Below are 18112 nucleotides of genomic sequence, written 5' to 3' on the forward strand. Positions count from 1 at the left end.
AAGAGAGAAGCACTGGAAATAATCGAATTTTTTAAAAAATGAAATTTTCTGGGGGGAGGAAGACCCGACTCCTGCTCTGCCCCCAACTCCGGGCAGGACTTTTGGATTTCCCACCCTCATCCCTCGGCCTGTGGAGATGCAGGAGAGGCTGAAAGGGTTAAGGGGTGCCTGGAGAGGGATCCCACCCTCTGTGCCCCATCCTGGGAATCCCGCAGCGCTAATTAAACACCGAGCTCATCAAAGGCTTCCATGGGGGTGGGAATTAACACCCCCCGAGTCCCCGGCCGGGCTGGGTTTTGTCTGGACCAGCAGAGCAGGGATGTGGCTCCTCCGCAGCCTGGCCTGGGCTCTGCTCAGCCCCGTCCTGGCCACCGAGCTCAGCCCGCAGGAAAAGTCCCTGCTGAAATCGCTGGGTCTGAGCGCCAAGCCCAGCCCCAAAAACCCCGGCCCGGTGCCGCCCGTGCTCTGGAGGATGTTCCACAAGAGGAAAACGCAGCCGGATAAAGAGGTGGATTCGTGTAGAGTGGAGGAGCTGAATGTGCCCGGGAATATCGTCCGTGTCTTCACTGACCGAGGTACGGGGGCTTTCCTTTCCTTTCCTTTCCTTTCCTTTCCTTTCCTTTCCTTTCCTTTCCTTTCCTTTCCTTTCCTTTCCTTTCCTTTCCTTTCCTTTCCTTTCCTTTCCTTTCCTTTCCTTTCCTTTCCTTTCCTTTCCTTTCCTTTCCTTTCCTTTCCTTTCCTTTCCTTTCCTTTCCTTCCCTTCCCTTCCCTTCCCTTCCCTTCCCTTCCCTTCCCTTCCCTTCCCTTCCCTTCCCTTCCCTTCCCTTCCCTTCCCTTCCCTTCCCTTCCCTTCCCTTCCCTTCCCTTCCCTTCCCTTCCCTTCCCTTCCCTTCCCTTCCCTTCCCTTCCCTTCCCTTCCCTTCCCTTCCCTTCCCTTCCCTTCCCTTCCCTTCCCTTCCCTTCCCTTCCCTTCCCTTCCCTTCCCTTCCCTTCCCTTCCCTTCCCTTCCCTGTCCCAGGTTTGATCCCAATCTTTGTGGTGCAGGAATGGGATGCTCGGCCTGGGCTGTGTCCCCTCCTCTTGTCACTGTCCCAACACCTCTGCCTGACCCCCCAGCACATCTGGCCGACCCCCAGCACATCTGGCCGACCCCCAGCACATCTGGCCGGCCCCAGAGCACATCTGGCCAACCCCCAGCACATCTGGCCGGCCCCGGGGCACATCTGGCCGGCCCCGGGGCACATCTGGCCGGCCCCAGAGCACATCTGGCCGCTCTGGGCCGTTCTCAGCCCCCCGGGGACTCTGTGGTTGCCGCCCCTGAGGTCTCAGGGCACTGCAGACTCTTTTCTCTCTCGTGGTTCCCCTTTGCCTCGGGCTGGTTAAAGCAGCAGCTCCCCAAATTCGCTGCAGTCCCCCCTCTGCTCCCCGTCCATCCCAAACAGCCGAAATCCCCCAGCCTGGGGCGGGCAAAGGGGAAAACAGCTCCCCAGAGGAGCGTGCAGAGGAGATGCCTGATCCTGATCAGCCCCAGAGATCCGAGTCCTGGAGCTGATCCTGCTCAGCCTGGGGTTTCCATCAGCCCTGGAGCCCGAGGATTCCCCAATCCCTGGAGTTTATCCAGCCCAGCCCGAGGGATCCCAGTCCTGGAGCTGATCCAGCCCAGCCCGAGGATTCCCCAATCCCTGGAGCTGATCCTGCCCAGCCCGAGGATTCCCCAATCCCTGGAGCTGATCCAGCCCAGCCCGAGGGATCCCAGTCCTGGAGTTTATCCTGCCCGGCCCGAGGGTTCCCTAATCCTTGGAGCTAAACCTGTCCAGCCCAAGGTTTCCCCAGGCCAAATCCCTGGAGTTTATCCTGCCCGGCCCGAGGATTCCCCCAGCCCGAGGGATCCCCCAGCTCATCCCTGGAGCTGATCCTGCCCAATCCCTGGAATTCATCTTTGCCCAGCCTGAGGGTTCTCCCAGCCCATCCCTGGAGTTTATCCTGCCCAGCCCAAGGATTCCCCAGCCCGAGGGATCCCCAATCCCTGGAGTTTATCCTGCCCAGCCCCAGGGATCCCATCCCTGGAGTTTATCCTGCTCGTCCTGAGGGTTTCATCAGCCTTGGGAGCTGCTCCTGCTCAGCCTGAGGATTCCCCAATCCCTGGAGTTGAGCCTGCTCAGCCCGAGGTTTCCATCAGCCCTGGAGCTGCTCCTGCCCAGCCCGAGGGTTCCCCAGCCCATCCCTGGAGCTGACCCTGCCCAATCCCTGGAGTTTATCCTGTCCATCCCGAGGGATCCCCAATCCCTGGAGCTGACCCTGCCCATCCCGAGGGTTCCCCAGCCCGAGGGATCCCCAATCCCCGGATCTGGCCCTGCCCATCCCGAGGGTTCCCCAGCCCGAGGGATCCCCAATCCCCGGATCTGGCCCTGCCCATCCCGAGGGTTCCCCAGCCCATCCCCGGATCTGGCCCTGCCCATCCCGAGGTTCAGCCGCCCCCACCCGTGTCTCTCTCTCTCTGTCTCCCTCAGGCCGTTTCCTGCCCGAGGAGCCGCCCCAGGACTGGCTGTGCCTGCGGAAACTGCTCTTCTTCAACCTCTCCGCGCTGGAGGAGGGCGAGCGCTTGAGCACGGCCCGGCTGGAGCTGCGCTTCCAGCACAACTCCTATCGCTCCCCCCGGCCGGGGCGCGCCCTGGAGCTGCGGCTGTACCCGCTGTCCCCCCGGGGGCCGCCCCAGGGCCCGCTGCTGGAGCGCTCCTTCCTCCAGCTGCACAAATCCCTCCTCTTCAGCCTGGGGGGCTCGGAGATTGCGGGCGGCAATTTGACTTTGGTGCTGGAGATCTCGGCCAGCGGGACAAGGGACAGCGAGAGCCTGCGGAGCCTCTGCTCCATCAGCGACTCCTTCCAGTCCGCCGAGCTGCTGCTGGTGACACTGAGCCGGCGGTGCCAGACCCCCGGGGGGAGGGAGAGGAGCCCCCCGGTGACCCCCCAGCGGTGCCAGACCCCCGGGGGGAGGGAAAGGAGCCCCCCGGTGACCCCCCAGCGGTGCCAGACCCCCGGGGGGAGGGAGAGGAGCCCCCCGGTGACCCCCCAGCGGTGCCAGACCCCCGGGGGGAGGGAGAGGAGCCCCCCGGTGACCCCCCAGCAATCCCAGACCCCCGGGGGGAGGGAGAGGAGCCCCCCGGTGACCCCCCAGCAATCCCAGACCGCCGGGGGGAGGGAAAGGAGCCCCCCGGTGACCCCCCAGCGGGGCCAGACCCCCGGGGGGAGGGAGAGGAGCCCCCCGGTGACCCCCCATCAATCCCAGACCGCCGGGGGGAGGGAAAGGAGCCCCCCGGTGACCCCCCAGCGGTGCCAGACCTCCGAGGGGAGGGAAAGGAGCCCCCCGAGCTCTCCGGTGACCCCCCAGCAGTCCCAGACCACCGAGAGGAGGAAAAGGAGCCCCCCGGTGACCCCCCAACAATCCCAGACCACCGAGAGGATGAAAAGGAGCCCCCCGAGCCCTCCAGTGACCCCCCAGCAATCCCAGACCTCCAGGAGGATGAAAAGGAGCCCCCCGAGCCCTGCAGTGACCCCCCAGCAGTCCCAGACCTCCGGGATGAGGAGGAAAAGGAGCCCCCCGGTGACCCCCAGCCCCCTGTGCAAACCCCGCCGCCTTTACATCAGCTTCAGCGACGTGGGCTGGGAGAACTGGATCATCGCCCCGCAGGGTTACCTGGCCAACTACTGCCGCGGGGACTGTCCCTTCCCGCTGGCCGCAGAGCTCAACAGCACCAACCACGCGGTGCTGCAGACCCTGGTGCACTCCCTGGACCCCCAGGGCACCCCCCAGCCCTGCTGCGTCCCCGTGCGCCTCTCGCCCATCTCCATCCTCTACTACGACAACAGCGACAACGTGGTGCTGCGGCACTACGAGGACATGGTGGTGGACGAGTGTGGCTGCAGGTAGCCGGGGGGTGAAAGGGTGGAAATCCCTGTGTGTGAAATCCCCACTGTGTTCAAGGAGTTTTGGAACCTCCAGGGTTATTTTTGGGGTGTTATTTTCGGTCAGTGTTGGTCGGTGATGAGGGTGGTTTGAGGATAAAGGGATTGGCCAAATGAGCTGGAGGTTTTAGCTTAAAAAATTGAGATTTAGCTAAAAAATATATATATAAATCCTCCGGGGTTGGGGCTGGCGTTGGTTTAGGATTGATTGGGATGGGGTTATGGGGTTATTACTATGAGGACATGGTGGTGGACGAGTGTGGCTGCAGGTAGCCGGGGGGTGAAAGGGTGGGATAATTCCCCTCTCGGTGTGTGAAATCCCCAATGGGTTCAAGGAGTTTTGGAGCCTCAGGGGTTATTTTCAGGGTGTTATTTTTGGTCGGTGATGGGGGGTGGTTTGGGTACAAGGGGTTGTCTAAATGCAATAGAGGTTTTAGCTTAAAAATTGGAGATTTTACCTTAAAAATAAATATAAATCTTCCAGGGTTGGGGCTGGGGTTGGTTTAGGATTGATTGGGATGGGGTTATGGGGTTATTACTACGAGGACATGGTGGTGGATGAGTGTGGCTGCAGGTAGCCAGGGGATAAAGAAGAAGGGAATAAAAGGGAGGGAAGGGTGGAATAAATCCCCACTCTCTGTGTGTGAAATCCCCGCTGGGTTCAAGGACTTTTGGAGGCTCACGGGGTTATTTTTGGGGTGTTATTTTCGGTCAGTGTTGGTTTGTGATGGGGGTGGTTTGGGTACAAGGGGTTGTCTAAATGCAATAGAGGTTTTAGCTTAAAAATGGAAATTTTAGCTAAAAAAAATAAAATATCCTCTGGGATTAGGGCTGCGGTTGATTTAGGATTAGTTGGGATGGGGTTATGGGGTTATTGTGGAATTGTTAGGGGGTTGTTGTGGGGTTGTTATGGGGTTATTACCACGAGGACATGGTGGTGGACGAGTGTGGCTGCAGGTAGCCAGGGGGTGAAAGGTTGGGATAAATCCCCCCCTCGGTGTGTGAAATCCCCAATGGGTTCAAGGAGTTCTGGAGCCTCAGGGGTTATTTTCAGGGTGTTATTTTTGATCGGTGATGGGGGTGGTTTGGGTACAAGGGGTTGTCTAAATGCAATAGAGGTTTTAGCTTAAAAATGGAAATTTTAGCTAAAAAAAAATAAAATATCCTCTGGGATTAGGGCTGCGGTTGATTTAGGATTAGTTGGGATGGGGTTATGGGGTTATTGTGGAATTGTTAGGGGGTTGTTGTGGGGTTGTTACGGGGTTATTACCACGAGGACATGGTGGTGGATGAGTGTGGCTGCAGGTAGCCGGGGGGTGAAAGGGTGGGATAATTCCCCATCTCGGTGTGTGAAATCCCCGCTGGGTTCAAGGAGTTTTGGAGGTTCTTTTCAGGGTGTTGGTTGGTGATGGGGGGTGGTTTGGGGATAAAGGGATTGGCCAAATGAGCTGGAGGTTTTAGCTTAAAAAATCGAGATTTAGCTTAAAAAATATATATATAAATCCTCCGGGGTTGGGGCTGGGGTTGGTTTAGGATTGATTGGGATGGGGTTATGGGGTTATTATGGGGTTGTTGTGGGGTTATGGGGTTGTTATGGGGTTGTTATGGGGTTGTTATGGGGTTGTTGTGGGGTTATTATGAGGTTATGGGGTTTTTGTGGGGTTATGAGCAAGCCCAGTGCTGGTTCCCCTCTGTCCAGGGGGTGGTGGCGCCGTGCTGTGAATCCCATATTTCCCTCCTTCCTTTTTTTTTTTTTTTTTTTTTTTTTTGGTTTTTGACTGAACTCCGCAGATTTCTCAGGGTATAAAATGATTTTTTTGTGGGTGAAACAGCCCAGGGGTGTCCAAATCCCTTCCCAGGGGAGGCAGAGCCCGGCAGGAGCTTTTCCCTTCTGCTCTGGGAGCCCTTTTTGGGGTTTGGATGGAGATGGGGCTGTTTGGGGACAGGGCTTGTGTTGGGTGGCCAAAATTGGGAGATTTTTGCCTAAAAAATGGAGATTTTACCTTAAAAAAATCCCCTGGGAGTTGCTGAATGTCCCTTGTGTGACCCTGAGTGTCCCCTGAGTGTCCCCTGAGTGTCCCTTGTGTGACCCTGAGTGTCCTCAAGTGTCCCTGAGTGTCCCCTGAGTGTCCCTGAATGTCCCTGAGTGTCCCTGAGTGTCTCTGAGTGTCCCCTGAGTGTCCCCTGTGTGTCCCTGAGTGTCCCCAAGTGTCCCCTGAGTGTCCCCTGAGTGTCCCTGAGTGTCCCCTGAGTGTCCCCAAGTGTCCCTGAGTGTCCCTGAGTGTCCCTGAGTGTCCCCTGAGTGTCCCCTGAGTGTCCCTGAATGTCCCCAAGTGTCCCTGAGTGTCCCCTGAGTGTCCCTGAGTGTCCCCTGAGTGTCCCCAAGTGTCCCTGAGTGTCCCTAAGTGTCCCCAAGTGTCCCCAAGTGTCCCCAGGTGGCAGCCGAGCCTCAGGCAAGGGCAGAGCACAAAACTCTGCACAATTTTTTCGCTTTTTTGGGTAATTTTTGGTCGATTTGTGGATTTTTGGGCGGCGCCAGGCCCTTGGTGGTGTCACTGGGCTCTTCAGGAGGGGCAAAAGGGACCCAAATTTGGGCAATTTCCTGGTTTTGACCACTTTTTTTCCATTTCCAGAGTGTAGGATTGGGGTTTTCCCAGGTTTGGAACCCCTGAGCCTCTAAAATCACCACAGTGAGACTTTCCTGCCACTTTTGGGATTTTGGGGAGAACTGAAAAGAAATCCGAGTTAGACTTGAATTATTTTTCTCTTTATTTTTGAACTGTGAAGACTTTAGGGTTTGTTTTGGGGTTTGTTTTTTTTTTGCTCTTTTCCTGCTGATGTTTTGTCTTTGGGGTCTGATGAAGTTTCCCCACCTCGGGTCCCTTGTGATAATTTTTTCTTTTTGTTTTAACACCCAAAACGTGGAGCTGAAGACCCAAAACCAAACACCCCAAACCTGGAGCAGCTTCAGTTGGATTCACATCCCCAAATCCTGTTTTTTTTCCCACCCACCCACCCCCTGCCCTGCTCCATTTCAGGGTTTTAAGGGCTTAAACTCCCTCCTGTAGAAATAATTTAATTCTGATTTTAGACGGGCAGAGAAATAAAACCTTGAATTATTTCTGGGCTCACAAAGCCCTTCCTGTGTTTCCCAGCCTTGGAATCTTTTCCCAAATCCTGGGGAAGGGGAAGAGGGTTGGGGGCAGTTCCCAGTTCTCCCAGTTCCCCCCAGTTGAGTTCTCCCCCCCCTTTGCTATGCACATTCACCCCCCTCAATTTTTGTACTTAGTCTTGTGTTTAAAACAAAAAATAATAATAATAAACTTGAAGTTTATACAATCAGACTAAAGCTTTAATGAATGTTGTTGTATTGAAACTTAAGGGCCACCTTTGAATGCAAGAGCTGTTTATTTGTATTTTTTATTTTATTTTTTTTTTTTTATTGATGACAAACAGGTTTTAAAACAAAACTTGAGACAAAAAAAAAAAATTAATTAATTAAAAAAAAAAAAGAAGAAGAGTTTTTTTTTTTAAACACCGTGCTAGCACTGATGTCTGGATTTGTCAAACTCAAAAATTGAGTTTTTTTTTAACTGCTACAAAAGGAAAAAAAAAAAAAAAAGAAAAATAAAAAGCAGCACGAAGCAGAGGCAAGCATTCCCAGCAGTGAAATAACCAAGGGTGAGGGGAGAGGAAAAAGGGGGGGCTACAATTACTCATGGATAGCTTTGCACAGAAGGGATTTTTTTCAGCTTAAACCTACCCGAAAATTCTACATCACTACGCAGCCTACGAAGGAAAAAAAAAAGAAAAAAAAAAGAAATAACAGAAAAATAAAAATTAAAAAAAGCCCTTCGGCAAAATGTTAATAAATAAAACAAGTCCATCTCACGAGGAAGGAAGGTGGCCTGTGTTCTCCATTCTCTCACTAAACTCTGGAGGCTTTGGATGAGAAAATAATGGGTTTTGTGAGGGTTTTTTTGTGGGTTTAATTTTTATTTTTTTGCAGTTTCTGCAACGTCCCTCCCGGGGCTGGGGGTGTTCCCACACCAGGGGCTGCTCTGGGGGCAAATCCAGCAAAGGGAATCTCCAGGAAGGACAAGAATTAAAGGATTTCCCCCTCCCAGGGTACAAAAATTGGGGGTTTTTTTTGAGCTGTTTTGAAGTTACATTCAGATGAGAGGTATTTTGAGTTTTCCCCCCCTCCCACAAAAAAATAAAATTAAATTAAATCAAATCAAGGAGTAGAAACACTTGGAGCCCTTTTTGAGTGTAAAGCTGAACTCCAGCCTGAGCAACAGCCAGGCCCTGGATCAATCTCTGCTGCTGCCAGTTGGGAGGCAGAGATTATTCTAATTCAGGAAAAAAACCAAAAAAGGGCTGGAGGAATCAATTCTATCTCTGTGCTAAAAAAATAAAAATGTTTTGACAGAAAAGAAAAGCTCCCAAGTCTCCCCTGTGAGTGTTTCCACAACTCAGGACGTGGTTGGGCTTCTCTCAGTCCTGACCCTCCAGCTGGGCTCAAAAACTTTGCATTTCACACAGCAAAAAAAAGGTTGTTTTGGTTTTATCCCAACCTTTTAAAATTATTTTTTCTCCTTGAAAACACCTCCCTGTGTCCCTCTGTCCTGCCTCCAGCCCCCCAAGCCTGACCCCACTGTCCCCATCTCTCTCCAGGCCACCACCTTCCCCCCCCCGCCTGCTTTGTGTCCCTTTCTCCATCCTGCTCTTCTCTTTTATTTCCTCACCTAAAAAAAATTAATCCCCGATTTCCAACTGCTCCTCTTTCTCTCTCTTTTCTCCTCCAGAAAAAATAAAAACTCCCTGGGGACCAAAGCAGGCCTTGCTGCACTTCCCTGCAGGGCCGAAGGGCTCAGAACCCGTTCCCCTTTCAAGCATAAAGTTCATCTTACAAGAAAGGCTGTTTTTTGTTTTTTTGTTTTGTTTTTTTCACAGAGTAGAGTCCAGACAGTTGCCAATTAAAGCGTTACAGAAAAAAACCCACTTTTTGTTTTGTTTGTTTGAAACCTTCCTGCTGGAGCACGCAGGCTCCTCTCTCTCTCTCTCTCTCTCTCTAAACTATCCCGTGTAGGAAGAAGAGGCTGATTGCTGCAAACTTGAAAAATCACACTGAAAAGTTCTCTCAAGGATGGTTGCTTCTAATTTTTTTTTTGTTTTGTTTTGGAAATTTTTTTTTTGTATTTTTAATTTTTTTTTTTTATTTTTTTTTGATTTTTTTTTTTTTTTTTTTTTTGTAATATAAGCTTCTCAGAACAAGGATCTAAATCTCCCAGGTCCACCACTAAGAATTCAGAGACAAAACTTCTTTTTTAAAAAAAAAAAAAAATTCAGTGCTCCTTTTTGGTTTTGGTTTTTTTTTTGTTTTGTTTGTTTTTTCTCGAAAGAATCTCTTTTTTTTTTTTTAAAACCACCTCGTTCAGAATGTGGGCGACACGATGACAACACGAATTTCAGAGCCAGTGTTGGACAACAAAACCTGCACCTCAGAGTTGAGCAGCAGCTGGATTTCTGCTTGGCTTGGCTGTCACCCAGGCAGGGATTTTCTCTCTTTGTTTTGTTTTTTTTTTCTCTCTATTTCTCAGACACTCTGCTTTCTAAAACACAGCTTTAAACACAGTTCCTGCTTTAAAAAAAAAAAGCTTTTTAAACTTCCCATCTCAACAATAAAACCCCCCAAAAGCCCAACTCTGAGGTGAGGGTTTTCCTCTCCCCACCCCGCTCTGAACCGGTTCCTGCTCGCAAAGAGAAGTTTATGGAATGAACTGAAACCTGCTTTGTTTTTTGTGTGTGTTTTGTTTTTAAGGCCCTTCTCCGGAGCTGGGGGTGACGGGGGAGCAGGGACTCAGCTGGGCTCTGCTCCTGGGGTGGGCTCCTGTCCCAGCGAGGCGCAGCCGGTCCTCCAGGGCTCTCTCTCCTCTCGGTCGCTCTCCTGGTCTCAGTGAGCTCCAGCAGTGGCTCTCGCGCGCTCCTTTCTCTCCTTCTCTTCTCTCCTTTCTCTCCTCTCTTCTCTCCCTTGGTTGGTTTCTTTCTTTTCTTTCTTTCTTTCTCCTGTTGCTCTCTCTCTCTCTCTCTCTTTCACACAGTGGTGCTTCAGTTTTAGCAGTGGAAAACAGGTATCCATTTTATTTTATTTTTTTTATTACCCAGAATAAAATGCTGATGAACTAAGCTCCACGCCAAGCTTAGCTCTTCTTCCTCAACCTGGGGGGGCAGAGGAGAGTTTGGTTAGAGAGGGGGGCCTGATCACACAGGGAGGGGAAAATCAGGAGGGGAGAACTTAAATCAGAGAGGGGACAAGTTAAATGAGGGAGGGAACAGGTTAAATCAGAGAGGGAACAGTTTAAATCAAATGGGACAGGTTAAATCAAACAAGGGAAAGGTTAAATGAGGGAGGGGACAGTTTAAATGAAGGAAGGCATAGTTTAAATCAGAGAAGAGACAATTTACATTTAAATTTCAGGTTAAATCAGAGAGGGGACAGTTTAATCAAGGAGGGGACTATAAATTAGAGAGGGGACAGTTTAAATCAGAAAGGAGGGGACAGTTTAAATCAGGGATGGGAACAATTTAAATCAGGGATGGGACAGTTTAAATCCAGGAGGAGACTTTAAATTAGGAGGGGAGCATAGTTTAAACCAGGAGGGGAGGACAGTTTAAATCAGGAGGGGAGCACAGTTTAAATCAGGGAGGGACAGTTTAATCAAGGAGGGCACAGATTAAATCAGGGGAGGTGACAATTTAAAGCAGGAGGAGGGGATAGATTAAATTAAGGGAGGGGACAGATTAAATCAGGGATGGGGACAGTTTAAATCAGGAGAAGGGACATCTTAATTAAGAGAAGGGACAGTTTAAATAGGGGAGGGACTGTTTAAATCAGGGATGGGGACGCCTTAAATCAAGGAGAGGACACCTAAAATCACGGGAGGGGACAGGTTAAATCAAACAGGGAACAATTTAAATCAAGGAGAGGAATGTTTAAATCAGAAGGAGGGGACAGTTTAAATCGGGAGAGGTGACAGGTTAAATCAAGGAGGGGACAGATTAAATGAGGGAAGTTTAATTCCAGTTTAAATCAGAGAGGGGACAGTTTAAATTGGGGGGGACAGCTTAAATCAGGGATGGGGACACCTTAAATCAAACATGGAACAGCTTAAATCAAGGAGAGGACAGTTTAAATCAAAGAGGGGATAGGTTAAATCAGGGAGGGGACAGTTAAAGAGAAGACAGTTGAAATCAGGGAGGGGACAGTTTAAATCAGGAGGAGGGGACAGCTTAAATCAGGAAGGGACAGTTTAAATCAAAGAGGGGACAGTTGAAATCAGGGAGGGGACAGTTGAAATCAGGGGAAGGGACAGTTTAAATCAAAGAGGAGACATTAAATCAGGAGGAAGGGACAGATTAAATTAAGGGAGGGGACAGTTAAATCAAAGAGTAGACAGCTTAAATCAGGGATGGGGATAAATTAAATTGGGGAGGGGACAGATTAAATCAGGAGGGGACAGGTAATATCAGAGAAGAGGACATTTTAAATCAGAAGGAGGGGACAGTTTAAATCAGAAATGGGAATAGTCTAAAACAGGGGAGGGGACACCTTAATTAAGAGGGGGCAGCTTAAATTAGGGAGGGGACAGTTGAATCAAAGAGGGGACAGATTAAATCAGGGGAGGGGACAGTTAAAGAGAAGACAGTTGAAATCAGGGAGGGGACAGTTGAAATCAGGGAGGGGACAGTTGAAATCAGGGAGGGGACAGTTGAAATCAGGAGGAGGGGACAGCTAAAATCAAACAGGGAACAGTTTAAATCAAGGAGAGGACAGTTTAAATCAAAGAGGGGACAGATTAAATCAAGGAGGGGACAGATTAAACCCAAGAGGGCACTGAGGGGTCCTTACACTCTAATACTGTGACAGCCCCGTCACTCCACCGTGTTGATATGCTCGTTCCCCCTGGTAGGTTGAGTCCTGTGACAGCGCCACGTCAATCTGGGATTTAAACTCATCACCAAGGTAACTGTCCTGCAGGGGAAAGCCCAGGGAAGCCTCACAGTCAGTGTCCAGCTCCAGTGAAAAGCAGAAGAAGGTTAATGATAAAGCTGAGAGAGTTTGGGGTTTTTTTTAAATTTTTTTTTGGTGCAGAATTTCCCTAAAATTAAGTGTTTTTTGAGCTGCTCATCAGCTGAAGCAAAATCTCACTTCCACTCCCCCAAACAGTGCAGGGTGTAAAAATGCTGCAGAGCTGAGTCACTGTGGGAACACTTTCACTTTCATTTCCCCCAGGAATGAGGAGGAGGAGGAGGAGGAGCTGCAGGCCCTGATGATCAACTGACACAAACCACAGAAAAAAACCAAAAAATCCTTAAAAAATCCTTGCTGACCTGGGATAATTCCGGCTGGGAGAGCCCAGGCTGGCTCATCTGAGAGGGCTGGCTCATGGAGATGTAGCCCTGGGTCAGGGGGCCCTGGGAGAAGGGCTGGGACACCACGTCCTGGCTGGCCTGGCTGTTGGGGAGGTTGGACTGGCTGCTGCCAGGGATCCCAAAGCGGTTTTTCTGTCGCCCTCCACGGCCTGTCTTCCCTTTGGGAGCCCCACGGCCTGGGGGGGAAAAAAAAGAGCTCAGTGAGAAGTTTTATATCTACAAACACACTTTTTTTTTTTTATTTTTAGGAAATTTGATCCCTCCACAGATTTTTTCCTCACCCCAGATTTAGGTTCTTTAAAACTCCTTGTCCCTCTAAAAGCCCCAAGTTGTGTTGGAAGAAAAAAGTGGAGTGTTCAAGGCTTTGTTTTGAGATTTCTCGTGTTGTTTATTGATTATGATTGATAATAAATATTATAAATGATTTATAGTGTTGTGTATTGTTTATTAATTGATATCTCAGAATTTTCTCTGCTCCCAGCCAAGGTCTGGACAGGGCTGGGACATGAGGGGACTGAGCACTGATGGGGAGTCCCCTTAAATTTATACAAATAACTGACTGTGTGTCTGTTATTTACAATTTTATACCAATGCCCAGTGCCCACATTTCTACTCTGACCCAGTCCACTCTCACCACCTTTTATCATCACCACCTCAGGGGATGGAGGATGAGGAAGAAGGAGAACACAAGGTACCACCCAAATTCCTCCATTTTATCCCCCACTTGCCTCTTTCCTATAAACCCCAAAACTACTGAATTTTTCATCTTGTGCTGTGCTAAACTGCTGTTTTCACATCCTGGTGGGTTGTAATTCCTCTCTCAGTGTTGGAGACTAAAACCAAAGCCACTCTCAGTGCTGGAGACTAAAACCAAAGCCACTGTCAGTGCTGGAGACTAAAACCAAAGCCACTCTCAGTGCTGGAGACTAAAACCAAAGCCACTCTCAATGCTGGAGACAAAAACCAAAGCCACTGTCAATGCTGGAGACTAAAACCAAAGCCACTCTCAGTGTTGGAGACTAAAACCAAAGCCACTCTCAGTGTTGGGAGACTAAAACCAAAGCCACTGTTAATGTTGGAGACTAAAACCAAAGCCACTCTCAGTGCTGGAGACTAAAACCAAAGCCACTCTCAGTGTTGGAGACTAAAACCAAAGCCACTCTCAGTGTTGGAGACTAAAACCAAAGCCACTCTCAGTGTTGGAGACTAAAACCAAAGCCACTCTCAATGTTGGAGACTAAAACCAAAGCCACTCTCAGTGCTGGAGACTAAAACCAAAGCCACTCTCAGTGTTGGAGACTAAAACCAAAGCCACTCTCAGTGTTGGAGACTAAAACCAAAGCCACTCTCAGTGCTGGAGACTAAAACCAAAGCCACTCTCAGTGTTGGAGACTAAAACCAAAGCCACTCTCAGTGTTGGAGACTAAAACCAAAGCCACTCTCAATGTTGGAGACTAAAACCAAAGCCACTCTCAGTGTTGGGAGACTAAAACCAAAGCCACTGTTAATGTTGGGAGACTAAAACCAAAGCCACTCTCAATGCTGGAGACAAAAACCAAAGCCACTGTTAATGTTGGAGACTAAAACCAAAGCCACTCTCAATGCTGGAGACTAAAACCAAAGCCACTCTCAATGTTGGGAGACTAAAACCAAAGCCACTCTCAATGTTGGAGACTAAAACCAAAGCCACTCTCAGTGTTGGAGACTAAAACCAAAGCCACTGTTAATGTTGGAGACTAAAACCAAAGCCACTCTCAATGCTGGAGACTAAAACCAAAGCCACTCTCAGTGTTGGAGACTAAAACCAAAGCCACTCTCAGAGTTGGAGACTAAAACCAAAGCCACTCTCAGTGTTGGAGACTAAAACCAAAGCCACTGTTAATGTTGGAGACTAAAACCAAAGCCACTGTTAATGTTACAGACTAAAACCAAAGCCACTGTCAGTGCTGGAGACTAAAACCAAAGCCACTCTCAGTGTTGGAGACTAAAACCAAACCCACTCTCAGTGCTGGAGACCAAAATCAATCCCAGTGTTTTCCTGAGCTCCGTGCTGAGCTCTCCAACCCCCCGCCCAAGGCTCAAACCCCTTTCCTCCTCTCCCAGCTCACCCAAAATGATACCAGCACATTTTTTGGGGCTCTTTTCCCCAGTTTTACCTGCAGCAGGGCCGTTGGCCTGGCCGAAGTAGCCCGGGGGGGGCATGGGGGGCATGACCAGGTTGAAGGGGATGGGGATGTTCATGGCCGTGACGTGGCTGGGGCCGGCGCTGATCATCCCGATCTGGTCGTGGGTCTGGAAGTACATGTTGGATGGACGCCCTGGGGGTGGGGAAAGAGGAATCAGGGGAAGTTTATAAATAGGATTGCTTGGGAAAAGATTCTGAAAATATCAAAGCTAGAATTGAAATAGAAATGGAAGGTTTTTTGAGTTGTAGGATATCGAGTCTTAGTTACTCAATAACCTGAAAACAACAGCCTGGGCAGCTGGAGGAGAATCCCTTTGGATTGAACAATTACCTTTTAAATTTAACCCCTTTTAACGGAACAATTACCTTTTTAATTTAATCCCTTTTCATTGAACAATTACCTTTTAAATTTAATCCCTTTTCATTGAACAATCACCTTTTTAATTGAATCCCTTTTAACTGAACAAGACCTTTCTGCTGGCTGAGGGACCCAAAGGTCAATGGAGCAAAACAGAAAAGTCTAAAGAGTGGATTTTAGAGTTTAAAATATAACACACGGTAATATAGTAGTTCTTATAGGCTGTGTGTAGATTCTATAGGATTTTGTGTCTTGTATTGGCTGGTCACTGTAAATTAGAATATTCATCACAAAAGGAGATAGAATGGATTGGAACCAGGACCTCGCTCTCTTTTCCCTGGTCTTGTCCCTCTCTCTTTTCCCTGTTCTTTTCCCTGCTCTTCCCCCTGCACTCTGACCCTGCCTCTTTGCTCTCTCACATCCCTCTTCTTAGCCCAAACCCTCTTTTTCTCTCTCTCTCTCTCATTGGGGTTCCCTCCAGCCCAGGCTGGTGCCTGAAGGCAAAGCCCTTTCTACCCACAACCCCTGCAATAAAACCACATATTCCAGAATATCTCAGGTCAGGCAGAGTACCTTGTCCCTGTAAGTCAGGGATGCTCCTACACTGGGGAAAGGGGAAAACAGGAGAGTTGAAGGAGTTTTGGGTGATTTCAGGTTAATTCCAAGCCCTGGAGGAGGATGGAGCAGGGGTGGGGAAGGTGGAAACTCCCCAGGGCCAGGAGGGAGCAGTTTCTGACTCGTTTATTCACACCTGGAAATTCCATCAGGTCATTTAAAACACTCTCAATCCCACAGTTCCCCCTCACAGCCCCATCGGAGATTCTTCAAGTGTTTCTAACACTTTTTTCCCCTCATTTTGGACTTGTTCTGCATGTCTCAGGTTGGGGTTTTATTTACAGAGAGTAAAATCCAGGCTTAAAGATTGTCAGCCCCCAAACATTTTCAATTGTTAAATAAAATACCAAATATTTCACCCCCAAATGAATCCTGAACATTTTCAGTCCTTCAATTCATCCAAAGCATTTTCAGTCCTCAAATCCATCCCAAATTTTTTTCAGCCCCAAATCCATCCCAGACATTTTCAGCCCTCAAATTCATCTTAAACTTTTTCATTGTTAAATTAAATCCCAAATAATTCAGCCTCAAATTCATCCCGAACATTTTCAACCCTTAAAATTCATCCCAAACATTCTCAGCCCTCAACTTCATTTCCAAACATTTTCAGTTAAATTAAATCCCAAACATTTCAGCCTCAAATTCATCCTGAACATTTTCAGTCCTTCAATTCATCCAAAGCATTTTTTAGTCCTTAAATTCATCCCATTTTCAGCCTCAAATTCATCCCAAACATTTTCAGCCTCAACATCATCCCAAACATTTTCAATCCTCAAATTTATCCCAAGCATTTTCAGTCCTCAAATTTATCCCAAGCATTTTCAATCCTCAAATTAATCCCAAGCATTTTCAGCCCCCAAATCCATCCCAAACATTTTCAACCCTCAAATTCCGTATTTTTCTACAGTTTAAAATTTAAATATTTCACAAAACTCAAAATTTTCACGGGTTTAAAACCTTTTAAAAACTTTCAAAGCTTGAAGTGTGTAAGACGTGACCCCTCAGGGGTTGATTAGTGAAAAAATAAACCCCAAGAGGTGAAATTTTGGGGGATTTTCCTTTATTTACCTTGGCTGCTGCGGTCGTAGACGGAGCCAGGGATGATGGCCTCCCGTGCATCGTACATGGCAGTGGTCATGAAACGAGCCCCCTGCAGAGATTTGGGCAATCAGAGATTCATCCTCACGTTTTTTACCCCAAGAAAAACCTTGAATTGAAACCTCAGTGGAATTTATTTTGGGTAAAAATCTATAAAATTTCACAGATCGCGCAAATTGAGGAAATGGATTCATTTTAATACATAGGGAAACTTTAATTATTGTTTCAGCCACATCCTGAACACCATAAATAAGGTTTTCCAGCAGCTTGTCCTAAAGTGTGAAATATTTGATGAGTTTTTAGTCTGCTGGTAATTAATTCCCTTACTCCATTCACTGTCCTGGCTTTAATTTATCTTAATAATTTATCTTAAATAAAAATAATTAATCTTAAAAATCAAGCATAAAACTTGAGGGTAAAAAGTGACTTTTCCCTTTCTACACAAACAAATTCCTTCATTTGACTCACCTCAGGATTTACCCCTCATAAAACCCTGCAAACTGAACTGAAACCTCAGTGGAAGTTATTTTGGGTAAAAATCTATAAAATTTCACAGATCGCGCAAATTGAGGAAATGGATTCATTTTAATACATAGGGAAACTTTAATTATTGTTTCAGCCACATCCTGAACACCATAAATAAGGTTTTCCAGCAGCTTGTCCTAAAGTGTGAAATATTTGATGAGTTTTTAGTCTGCTGGTAATTAATTCCCCTGCTCCATTCACTGTCCTGGCTTTAATTTATCTTAATAATTTATCTTAAATAACAATAACTTATCTTAAAAATCAAGCATAAAACTTGAGAGATAAAAATGACTTTTCCCTTTCTACACAAACCAATTTCTTCACCTCAGGATTTACCCCTCATAAAAACCCTACAAACTGAACTGAAACCTCAGTGGAATTTATTTTGGGTAAAAATCTATAAAATTTCACAGATCGCGCAAATTGAGGAAATGGATTCATTTTAATACATAGGGAAACTTTAATTATTGTTTCAGCCACATCTTGAACACCATAAATAAGGTTTTCCAGCAGCTTGTCCTAAAGTGTGAAACATTTGATAAGTTTTTAGCCTGCTGGTAATTAATTCCCCTGCTCCATTCACTGTCCTGGCTTTAATTTATCTTAATAATTTATCTTAAATAATAATAACTTATCTTAAAAATCAAGCATAAAACTTGATGGTTAAAAGTGACTTTTCCCTTTCTACACAAACCAACTCCTTCACCTCAGGATTTACCCCTCATCCTGCAAATTAAAAAAGAAATAATGAATTTTGCTCAGTCTGGGGACAAGCAAGAGCCGCTTTTCTCCTCCTTTAAGTCACGCTGCACCAAAAATGGAAACAAAAAAAACCCCTCCTGGGGGTGGTGAAGCTCTGTGGGTGGCTCATTCCACCCCTTTTATGATTAATTAATCCATCAGGGGTTAATTGGCTGCTGTCAGGAGCCCTG

General features: G+C 47.8%; 2 protein-coding genes across 5 annotated transcripts in view; one reads left to right on the forward strand and one right to left on the reverse strand.

Annotated features, from left to right (window-relative positions):
* Nucleotides 1-319: 319 nt before the first annotated feature.
* Nucleotides 320-4116, forward strand: GDF1 (growth differentiation factor 1; the record flags this gene model as incomplete). Its single annotated transcript, XM_083880211.1, has 3 exons — nt 320-575; nt 2511-2959; nt 3593-4116. 3 exons carry the CDS (start codon nt 320-322, stop codon nt 3926-3928), a joined length of 1041 nt encoding a protein of 346 aa, XP_083736337.1. The 3' UTR covers nt 3929-4116.
* Nucleotides 4117-6738: 2622 nt separating this feature from the next.
* Nucleotides 6739-18112, reverse strand: part of UPF1 (UPF1 RNA helicase and ATPase) — a 49973-nt gene continuing 38599 nt past the window's right edge. For all 4 annotated transcript variants that reach the window (XM_083879837.1, XM_083879834.1, XM_083879836.1 and 1 more), the window contains 5 exons: nt 16626-16707; nt 14556-14717; nt 12358-12575; nt 11876-11998; nt 6739-10185 (listed from right to left, as the gene is read on the reverse strand). In XM_083879837.1, the coding sequence (XP_083735963.1) occupies nt 11879-11998; nt 12358-12575; nt 14556-14717; nt 16626-16707 (582 nt within the window). In that variant the 3' untranslated portion in view covers nt 6739-10185; nt 11876-11878. The remainder of the gene's footprint in view (nt 10186-11875; nt 11999-12357; nt 12576-14555; nt 14718-16625; nt 16708-18112) is intronic.

The sequence above is a fragment of the Zosterops lateralis genome (genome assembly GCF_965231275.1).
Source record: "Zosterops lateralis genome assembly, chromosome: 29".
Classification (NCBI taxonomy): Eukaryota; Metazoa; Chordata; class Aves; order Passeriformes; family Zosteropidae; genus Zosterops; species Zosterops lateralis.